This window comes from Andrographis paniculata, unplaced genomic scaffold, assembly GCF_009805555.1.
Source record: "Andrographis paniculata isolate CXL003 unplaced genomic scaffold, ASM980555v1 Contig61END, whole genome shotgun sequence".
Taxonomy (NCBI): domain Eukaryota; kingdom Viridiplantae; phylum Streptophyta; class Magnoliopsida; order Lamiales; family Acanthaceae; genus Andrographis; species Andrographis paniculata.
The window spans coordinates 439,345-450,963 of record NW_026137597.1 but is presented as its reverse complement, the minus strand read 5'-3'; the positions used below and the strand labels follow the sequence as shown (position 1 = coordinate 450,963).

Genomic DNA, 11,619 nt, shown 5'->3' with positions numbered 1-11,619 from the left:
TTGAATTTGATTTAAAAAAAAAAAAGAATTCAAAATATGACAGAAGAATTTATGGCCATGGAATGAAGAAGATAGATTGTTGGCAGCCATAAGTGACTTTATATATTAATGATTGTCGTTGGATTAAATTTTAATAAGATGAATTAGGGATAATCAGTACAGTATTGATTAGCCCTGATCACCGTACAACCCTATATAATACGCATAATCAATACATACAAAATTAAAAGAGTATTAAGTTCGGCCGAAAGTTTATTCAGTGCACACTTTTGGATAACAGCTGTAAGTTATCACGTTATAAAGAAAATAGTAGAAAAAATAATAGATAATTTAAAAATATATAGACAGTAAAAATAAAATTTTTATATATTAAAACTTATTACAATTCTCTGTATCGTTTATCAAATATTTTTTCAAATTAAAAGATTTTGGGTATAATTTACAAAATTCAAAAATATTATAATATAATAATTCAAAACCAAATCAATTAAAAAAAATATAATAAAATATTACTAGAAATAAAAACAACACTCTAGTGATAATATATATGTACACAATAAAAATAAAATTACTTTTTATATATTAAAACTTACAATAATTTTTATATGAAGTCAACTTATATTTTTTCAAATCATAATACTTAAAATTTAGACACAATCTACAATATTAAAAAATATTAGAATATAATATTTGAAATCAAATAAATTTGAAAAACCACATTCATATTAAGAGGAAAGGGAATCCATTAGTAAAAAATTAAAAATAATTTAATATGTAAAAAAAATAATACATAATATTAATCATAATTAATCAAATAAATGAACAAAAAAGAAAAAAAAATCATACATAGTCGTTCTCCATAAATTTTTTTCTTTTCTTTCTTCTTTTCTTTATTTTCTTCCTTCCCTTCTCCTGATTCTCCTATTTATTCTATTTTTTCTGAATTTATTCATTCATAATAAAAAATATAAATTTTAAAATTAAATAACTTTTTATATTAAATTTATCGTTATTTTTGTTGTATGATTTTCTTGTGAAATTTTTTCAAATCAAAATATTTGAAATTTCAACGTAATTTACAAATTTAAAAATATAAAAAAATACATAGCAATAATAAAAAGAGAATCAATATAAAATGAATGATTAATTTTTGCGGAGAAAATTGTAAAAGGTATTCTTCATTTATACTCAATTATAACATTTGTCATTTATTTATGTAAAATATATCTTATATGTTTGAAAAAATTGCCATTTAGATCCTCTAACCATGCGTCATGTTAACGCAACGGTTGTTTTACACGCGGCCACCCACGGCTGTAGGATAGAAATGACGATCTTTGCAAACTTATAAGATATGTTTTGTTCAGAAAAATTAAAAAAAAAAAGAACAAAAGTGATAATTTGATATATATTAAATGATATTTTTTTTGCAATTTTCTCAATTTTGCCATAATCAAATTTAGAATTTTAAAATATAAATAAAGAATTTTACTATAATAATTTTAACTATATATTGATGGTAAAAGACAATTTCTTTATAAGAATATGAGCAACGATAATGAATTATATACATAAATAAAATATGAAAAAGATACGATTATATTTTTAAGTAAAAAACCCTTCTAAGATAAAAGAAAAAAAACTATAAGTTATCTGTACCAAATAAAAAATTCATTGTAATGAAATTGAGTATAAGAGTTTTTATGTACGTAAATGAACCAACAAAAATTATAAATAAAAAAATAAAAATCAAGAAAATAAAACTAAAATATCTGTCACATTCTGTAAACTTTTGGTCAAATTATAAATACGATCGAAAATCTCATTGTTGGATTGAATAAACAACAAATCAGAAATAATTTTTAAAATTTTTACCTTCATTCGAGGTTTAATGAAGCGAAAATCATCATTTTTTTGAACATAAACAGTGTTAGGCGGAGATATCATTCATATATTTTTCCTTTTTTTTTTCTTTGTTGTGAACGATTTGGTTGATTATTTGATTAATCCCTTAATTGTGAAAACAAAAATCATAATACTCCCTCCGTCCCATTGAAAGGTTACCATATTTCATTTTTGTCTGCCCAAAACAAGGTTACCATTTTCCAATTTAGTAATTTACTGTCTATTTCACATAATAAATACCTTTTCAACTTATAACATATTAAACAAATGTCATTAATTTTATATTACACTATCCTAATAGGGATATTTTTGTCTTTTTACTATAATATAATATAATACTAATATTCAAAAATTTACGTACAAAAAGCAAACGTCACCTTGTTGAGGTGTGGAGGTAATATTTTATTATATAAATTTTATATAATTTGGAATTATTATTTATATAGGAATAAAGTCTAATCTAACCCAATATTATTATAACAAATTTTAATGTATCTGTTTTTTTTTTTTTTAACCAATTTTAATTATATAAAAAATAATTCTATAAATTATTCAAATATATTAAAAATAAATTTCAAATTTTAAAATATTAATTAAATGAAAATTTAAACTTAAACTTAAAACTTTATCAACAAATCAATAATTAGATAAATAAAAATATAAAAAAATATTATGACGTAAATTAAGTTTTATAAAAATTTAGGTAATTTGGATTTTGGAATGTATATATTTATCAAATAGTGATTTTGATAAAGATAAGAGATTGTAAAAGATAATCTTAACAAATATAAAATTCAATTATAATAAGTAGGCATTGGCCAGCAGAAAGAATCGCATCCCGGGCGTGTTCCACGCAAAATGCTTTCCTCAACCCCAAACCCAAATCAGCAGGAGGAGTTTGAGGAGGAGGAGGAGGTGAAGAAGAAGAAGAAGAGGAAGCTCCTTCAAAATCACCAATCCAACCAAGAAAATGCTAGTGCTAGTGCTAGTGGTAGTCCTACGCGCCGCTTGCTCGCCGCCGCCGCCTACTTCCTAAGCTGCGGCAACTTCGCCGAGTGCAGAAAATACGCCCTCCGTGCTAGGGATTCCGACGCCACCAGCCCTCAGCCCGCCCGAATTTTATCCATAGCATCCGTGCTTTCTGCGCCCAATGTTTCTTCGAATCTATCCGATTACTATTCTATACTCAACCTTTCCAGGTTTGAGTCCAATGTTGCTCGGATTCGGTCCAATTTCGACGAATTAGCATCCACTTTAAACCCTAAAGTGAATGAGTACCCGCTTTGCTCTGAAGCGCATCGTTTGGTGATGAAAGCTTGGGGCGTCCTTTCCAGCCCAAGCGAGAAGGCCAAGTTCGACGACCAGTTGCGGAGGAATTTCGGTGGTTGTACGCCGCGGAGTGGCACTTGTACGTTTTGGACGGTATGCCCTTATTGTTATTACGTCTACGAATACGATGGGGCTTTTAAGGATTGTTCTTTACGGTGCACGAACGAGAGGTGCCGGCGAGTGCTGCACGCATTCGAAATTATGGCGCCGCCGCCGCCGCCGGAGGTGGTGGAGAGAGGTTATTATTGGAGCCCGGGGTTTGTTCAGTTGGCATCATCAGGAGATGGCAATGGCGACAATATGTGGGTGCCGTTTGATTGCCCGGTGAGTAAACAGTCAGATTATGATATCCAATACAATGGCAATATGGAGAATACAGATGGGAATTTTGGTGAATTTATGGGGAAGGGTTCTAAGAGGAGGAAGTCGCATGTGCATTGGGATACAAAGAAGTCAATGGGGCAAGGGGACCATTGCTCTGTCGGAGATGGAAATGAGGAGGAAGGGCATTCGGAGTCTGGTTTTGAAGGGTTAGCAAAGGATGGTGACAAGGGAGTAGTTGAGTTTTTCGATGGGGAAGATGATGTGTTGGTAGCGGTGGAAGGTAATATTTAGTTTTTCAAACATCTTCTAGGCCATTGATGTTGATTTATATGGTTCATTGGTTGATTACATACATAAATTGTTTCATTGGCGTAGGAAGAGAATTAGGATTTAGTTCTGGATTCAACTTGTTCACAAGTCATTGGAACTTTTTTGCTTGATTTATTGTCTCAGTTGATAGGAAGTTTTTTTTTTCTTCTTCTTTTTATAAATTTATTTATTCTTGCTCGATTTACGGAATTTTGTTTATCTCACCTCTAAACTCATGTTTACACAAGGCCATTTTTGGTCTGATTATGTTGAATGATTCAGTTATTTAATATCAATCTCTAAACTAATCAAAGAACTTCAAACATGTGATTAACCTTGATAATATAATCTTAGTCTAGTTATTCAAACTAAACATGGGCGCTTGTATCCAATATCCAGCATTATTTCTTTACTGTTGCTATCTCAGCTGTCGATGCTCTTTATCCGTTAGTTGGTATTCTACTTGTGAACCATTTTGGGACAATATTGTCCTCACTACACCTCTGAGTCCCTTGATTTTAATCATTTCGCCTTTAGTAACTCTGCTAATTTGATTTATGCTTATTTCTGGAACTTAGTTTCAAGAACACTGTGGAATTTGTTTTGTAAGTAACAAGCTTTTAAAACAAATAACACGGGAACGGATCGATCCTTCATCACATGTTGATTGCTCCAGAATAGTCATAATTGTATAGCTAAAATCAAAATGTTTGTTGATGCTTGGATGGGGTGCGGGCAAGCAAATCAGCTGAAGTGCTATCGATATATCTTACTTAGAACCAGATAATATGTGTCCCTACAACTAACTCAATGAGTCGATGTAGATCTATTAGTTTTGTATAGAACTATATATAGAAAACTGAGTTATATGTATAACTAATTTTATATTGGGTGTGGGTGGGATGTGGTCTACTAAATGGAGTCGAGTTTTATTAAGCTTGAGTTGACAGCTAATATGTATAATGTGAATGATATTTGAGATTGAACTTAACTCAACTGGAAAGAGTGAGTGATGGATGTGTTGTTGGAATGAATTGAAAAGGAAGCCTATGATCTGTCGTGTTGAAATGTTGAAATAATTGAGAGTTTATGTTCTCTAAACCTATGGCACAATCCTTCTGAAAAAACAGATATGGCTTCTGCTGTTACTTCCACGATGAAATATGAAAATTAATGGTTGTTGCATATCTGAGATTACAATCCTACTTTATATCTCTCATCGTCAGGTTAATAAATTACCATCTGGGCATAGGAGATGCTCATTTACTAAATAGATTTAAATCATTTAATATAAAACTTAATCTGATTGATAACCCTAATAGTTATATTTACCCTATAATATTTTTAATCAGTCTATTTATGGCTTAAGAAAATAAGTTGGACTCTTTTCTCTTATGAGCATGCCATTGCCTTGTTTTTTTCTACTATAATCATTTGGGTACAAGATTCTCACACCAAAACTGCAGGCATAGATATACCTCTTGGGTGCGTTTGTTTGGAGAATTGGATTTTAAATTTATTATTCATTCTATTTTTTCATTTCAAAACATCAAATCAAACGCTTATTTTTTATTTTTTATATTATATTAAAAATTAATTTTACATTCAAAACATCACATCAACACCACCTGTTTATATCACTTCATACAACTATTCAAATTCAAAATTTTTATTATTCAAATTTCAATTTAAAATCTATATCTCCAAACAAACACACCCCTTCTTGTAATGTGTATTATTATTATTATTATTATTATTATTATTATGCACAACTTGATGATATAGTTAATTTTTTAATGGTTGTATTACAATATATAAATTTAAAAATAAAATAATTAAAATACTTGATTTATTTAAAAGAATCTAATAGGATACTATTATTTTTGTATATTTATATTTTTTAATTGTAAATTGATTATTTTAATTGGATTGAATTTTAATTTTCAGTATTGGATTCAGAAATCTTTTTTACTGATTGCACAATATATAAACCTAAAAATAAAATATATTATAAGACTTGATTTATTAAAATATAATAATAATATAATATTATTTTGTATATTTATATTTCAAAATATAAATTATTATTTTAATTAGATTGAATTTTAAATATTTGAGTATTGATGATATTTTAAAATTTAAATTTTAAATAATCCTTCCATTCCACCAAAGAAAAAACATCCCATGGATAAGCTTTGCGGCCAGGAGGTTTCGCAATAGAAGAGACATTTGCAACAAGTTTGTGGACGTGGGCTTGTTACACAACAACCCCTTAAATTAGGCATTTAATTGGCTAAATCGAAATTGATCTTCAAATTTTTTGGATAATGTTGTAATTTTACATTTTAAATAAAACACTATGGATGTGTTCTCTTAACAAATTAATAAACATATATTTTTCAAAAATATTAATATATTACATATATTTATTATTTTTATATTTTCTATACCATTATCCATATCTCAAATAAAAAGTTACTCATTTAAATTATCTCACAAAACAAACACTCTTTACAATTATTTATAACACAATTAATTAAAATAAAAAATAAAAATTCATTGGTGTCGCGTGTTTTTGCCTTGATTATGTAATGGCTCATCGGTTAAAAAAAAGACTTATCTTAAGACTCTTCAACCCAGTCGTATTAGAAGATTTCTACCATTTTTCCCATAATAATTCATGACAATGGTTTTCATTTTTTTCAGATTTGGTTTGAATAATAATTTAATTTAATATTTTATGAGAGGAATTTTATTTGATAAAAAAACACAAGGAACAGACCTGTCTTTGGTTGTGGGTTGGTTCCTATTTTCAAATAATTTAGCATTTTCCCTTTAAAATATTACATCAAATATGTATGTGTTAAAGTAAAAAAATTAACTAAAAAGTTTTGTCCGTTCACTTAAAAGCATGCATTTCTTTTATCAGTAAAAGTAATCATATACTAATACCAAAATACTCGTAACTTTTATTTAAATTATAAATATACTATTACACATACAAGACAAAAATATTCAAATTTCTTACACACTTTCACTAATTAATAAAATAAAGATCTAATAAAATAAAGATCTATTTGAAATGCGACCGAGGGAGTATAATAGATACAAAAATATAATACAATTGTGATGAAAAAAATAAAAAAAGAGAGAGAAGCAAGGCAGATAGAAACCAAAAAATGAATATTGAAAAATTGATTTTAGTTAGAGATGAGAAAAATATTATATAGAAGCATACAGACTTGAACTAAACAAAGAAGAAGCTCAGCTGTTTTAACTAAAAGAAAAAAAAAAAAAAAAAACGCCAACTACTGAAAATCCAAACAGACTAATGGATTGGATGTTATCTCACAAGAAGAAGACACACACACACACATACATATATATATATATATACAGATAGATATATAGGAGCATTAGAATTTAGAAGTACATCAGCAGAATCATGGCCACGTGAATTTAAGATGGTGAATTAAAATACAATCGTGAATTTTATAAATTGTGGTCTAAATTGCAAAGTTTCACTTTATTTTGTATTATAAAAAGAAAAAATTAAAAGCCATGACTCCTTTGTGATTTCGAAATTCAGCGTAAATTAAAAATTACATGGTATCCCCTTATACTTTAAAAAATATTGCATGAAACCTACTGTAATTTTAAAACTCAGCGTAAATTCTCATTTTCTTTTATAGAATTTCATGGCACGCCTTTATACTTTCAAAATATTGCATGAAACTCCCCATCATGCAAAACATACCGATAAGAAATCATCTTCTCATAATACAAGAGAATTTTCATTATGGTGGAGTTTCATGCAATGTTTTTAAAGTATAAGGGGGTGTTATACGCTGAATTTTGAAACCACATGAGAATTATGAACAATTTTACCAAAATAAAATAAAATAACCTTGGACACGTGTCACACATCTATTGGAGGAGACAAAGGGACACAAGTCAAGCGGCACCGAGGATCTCATCTGCTAATAAGTATATCTATTTGGCAACATCCACTGCCTAAATTTTATTCAAATTATGATTATTCATTCCTAAAATAATTCAAAATACTTTTTAACAGACATGGAATAGATGGATTGAAGAAACACTGAACTTTACAGCATACCTACAACTGAGGCTGCCTCAATGAGTGAGTGACTGAGTAACAAAGAATCATCAATATCCATCCTCAGATAAGGTTAGATCAGATCAGATCAAGGCATGCTGATGCACTTCATCATTTTTATTTGTAAAACACAATATCACGGCTGCAACTCGCCTTTAAAGCATCTTCCAAACTTTCTGCCCGGTCCAAGTCCACCTTAAAAGTCACCATTACAACATTATCTTTTCCAGTCTCATAATCCTGATGTATGTCCTCCACTTCAAAACACTGAAGCTGCAAATCAGGCAGGTATCAATCATGCACACACTGTCAACATTCGATTTTTCTAAACGAAGCCATCTATCTCGCTAAAATGTTAGAACCAAAAATAGATACTTGAAACATGACATTTAAGAAACTATAATAACACCATAGACAAGAAAAGGGTAGTTGGTGCCAAAGTTTAGGAAGACTTAAAAATAATATTATGTCAATTTAATTAAAGGAACAAAGTAGCTTTCATAGCTGGAGATGACCATTTATGCTTTCATATTTACTTGCAATATTCAAAGCAATAATACTAATTCGAAATGCTAAAATAAAAATCATCTGATAAGCATATATATATATATATATTTTAAAGGGAAAATGATAGACACTGGTTTGCTAGCTTTGTTGGATTAGATCTTACTCGATGGTACACAACTCCCAAAATATCAAAAGGCACCTCCAATCCCATAGGAACCTACATCCATAGAAAGCAGCCCATTAAGGGACCTTCCATCAAACGTAAATGACCAACAAAAACTGCAAGCACGGCCAAAACCTCAACAAATTTAAGGAAATTCAAGTGCAGAAGGCGAGGAGCAAGGAATGATACAAGCAAGTAATTACTTTGGATTTTACAAGACAAGTTGGTGCATTTCTCAGGCATTCTGCAGCCACCCCTCCATAAGCTCTAACTAATCCTCCGGTGCCAAGTTTGATCCCACCAAAATACCTACAAAAAAAAAAGAAAAACATTAGACCTTTAGTCAAAAGGGGGGTTGTGAGCTTCAACTTCCAACTCCAACTTGAATTCAGTGATTCAAGGAAGAAGTATTTGGTAACATTTTGGCTATTTGATTTTATAAAACTGACCATAATCCTATTCAAACTAGTATGTTTCTAATTTGAAATTGAACAGAATTTCCCGACTGGTTCTCAAAATTCTCTATGTACTTTCTTGAATAATTATTTGGATTGACTTTGGCAATTTAGTGGATAGAAACCTGCGTGAGTCTTTTATAAACAGTCATCCTATAAAGATATCAGTAAACTTCGCAGAATTAACAAACAGGAGTTGAACAGTATTACCAATTCATACCAGACTCTGAACCATATTTTGGTCAATGTAATCTAAATCAATGATTTTCCAACCAGATAAAGGATTTAATGATTCAAAATATTGACTATATTTGAATTTGATTGATGAATCAGTGACAAAATTTGCACTCAGTGAAACAGATCATCAGCTGTTAAACAAGGACACTTCATGTAAGTGCCTGTCAAAACATATGAACCAGGCATATATAAATATATACACATACATATAATATATAATATATATATATATATATATTCCAAACTTAGAGCAAACTTAATACTACCTGATAACAACCACCATAACTCTATCAATCCCGGATGATTCAATTGCAGAGTGTATAGGTTTGCCTGCTGTGCCAGATGGTTCACCATCATCATTACTTCGAAATTGATCTCCAATCTAAAATAGAGGACATGAATAAAAAGGAAATACTGACTTAACTAATCAATCTCCACAACAATTTTCCATCCTACTGTAACGATGATACTAAGTTTAATCCAAAAAATAACCCATCACTACAGAGAAGCTCAAGACAGAATCTAAAGAGCTGAAAGATTTGAAATCAATTTAAAACTTCATATTTGAATCTCCAAGAAAGAAAAAGGATAATAAACTCTTCAATACATATTTCAGAAATATCATCAAGTGCACAAGCTTATATCACACAGATTAAAAATATTCCCAAAAGCCCCAATTCAGTCAAAGAAAACCGAATTTAGCAATGAAAGCATTGTTCTGATACAAGATCTTAGGTAAATACCTTATAAGCCCAACAATTGTGCGTGGCACGCGGCTGGCGAACCTATAAACCGAAAACTAGAAATTAAAAAGAAAAGAAAAAGAAAAAAAAAATTACTGGGGAGTTGGGATTCACCTCGGAAAGGAAGGACAAAGCAGTGCGTTCGTCCAAAACAGGGCTAGCGATAGCAATGAATTTGCTCTTCTTAATTTCTTTTTCAAAGATGACTCTCTCCTTGAGCGTCGTGAATGCGCCGGCACTGGAAGTACGGTTGGAATCGGAGGCGGCCGAAGAAGTGGTTATCATCGGCAATCCGGTGGTTTTGGGACGGAGAGAAAGGAAAATGAAGCGGCGGCAGCGATGGCCGAATTGCAGACGGAGTGTCGGAAAGGAATTGGGCAGCGCCTGCATGGAGATGAAGTGCTTCAGTTTGGAACCATAAGCCGGACTTAATCCAAAGATTTGTTCGGACGGCGATGAAGACAAGTTTAAGCTCCATATTTGTTTGGTCAGGAAGGAATAATTGATTTTCTTTTTTAATAAAAATTAACAAAAACTTATTATTTAGGAAAAAAAAATGAATTTTGAGGGAAAAAAAAATCGGTATTATTGAGAATCAAATAAATTAATTTTAGTCTCATATAAGAAAAATCGTCAAAATTGATCCAATTAAATTTTTTAAAACAATTTTGATCATATTCTTATGTGGATGTAAAAATAAAATAAAATAAAATGAGTTGTTATCTTATCTTGCTAAAACACAACCGTTGTTTTGATATATATTGTGATATATACTTATATTACATGAGATATTTAGACGTTAATCTTTGTAGATAGAATTATACCGAACTCTTAGACAATACTTAAGTTGTGGTCGAACTTAATACTCTGCAACTAGGCCCAGCAAGACAAATCACACGCATTGGACCTATAACTTCACGATCACAAGTTTATCTCCATACCACCAGACCATCTTTGCGGAACGTGGTTGTCTTATTTTATTAGAATACATTTGAACTTATGAGAAAAATTTTCACTCAATCAAGAAATCTTAATATTTCCCACATTAAAAGAATGAATACAAGACTGAGAATGATTAGAATGCAATGCATTTACTCGTACAATTTATATTTGTCAATTTTTATGAAGATCTCACTTATCTTATCAGTAATTGCATAGGATTAGATTATCCTCTTTTGCTCAAGTACTTTATGTAAATATCCAATTTTTTTACAAAATTAGAGATTCGTAATCTATTTGTTGGAATTCTTCGTCGTTTTCTATTAACTTAAATCCATTACCATATGGAATGTAGTATTCATTGTGCTTCGAAACATTAATTCTTAGACTCACCGGAAATAGCTCTTTCATATTTTTGTGGTTGATACGATATTTGAGGTAATGATGTTTAATTAGTTAATAACAGTGAGCTATTATATTATTTTATTATTTTTATGTGATTATTAATATTAGTATTTTTAAAATAAATTTGATATATATAATTAAGAAATTGTAGAATATATATTTAAATAATATGAATATCATATA

The 11,619-nt window shown here is 29.9% G+C and overlaps 2 protein-coding genes across 3 annotated transcripts; one reads left to right on the top strand and one right to left on the bottom strand.

Annotated features, from left to right (window-relative positions):
- The first annotated feature begins 2,722 nt into the window (after nucleotides 1-2,722).
- On the top strand, nucleotides 2,723-8,059 carry LOC127260306 (uncharacterized). 2 transcript variants are annotated; one of them, XM_051288026.1, is made up of 2 exons: nucleotides 2,723-3,838; nucleotides 7,943-8,059. In XM_051288026.1, the coding sequence occupies exons 1-2, from the start codon at nucleotides 2,764-2,766 to the stop codon at nucleotides 7,951-7,953; spliced, it is 1,086 nt and encodes a 361-aa protein (XP_051143983.1). In that variant the 5' UTR covers nucleotides 2,723-2,763; the 3' UTR covers nucleotides 7,954-8,059. The 2 variants fall into 2 exon arrangements, with proteins under 2 accessions (XP_051143983.1, XP_051143981.1); XM_051288024.1 differs by lacking the exon at nucleotides 7,943-8,059 and adding an exon at nucleotides 4,446-5,469.
- Nucleotides 7,862-10,573, bottom strand: LOC127260307 (uncharacterized). The gene is made up of 6 exons (XM_051288027.1): nucleotides 10,207-10,573; nucleotides 10,093-10,134; nucleotides 9,616-9,731; nucleotides 8,861-8,966; nucleotides 8,658-8,711; nucleotides 7,862-8,260 (listed from the first exon to the last, which is right to left on the bottom strand). The coding sequence occupies exons 1-6, from the start codon at nucleotides 10,480-10,482 to the stop codon at nucleotides 8,105-8,107; spliced, it is 750 nt and encodes a 249-aa protein (XP_051143984.1). The 5' UTR covers nucleotides 10,483-10,573; the 3' UTR covers nucleotides 7,862-8,104.
- Between the last annotated feature and the right edge of the window lie 1,046 nt (nucleotides 10,574-11,619).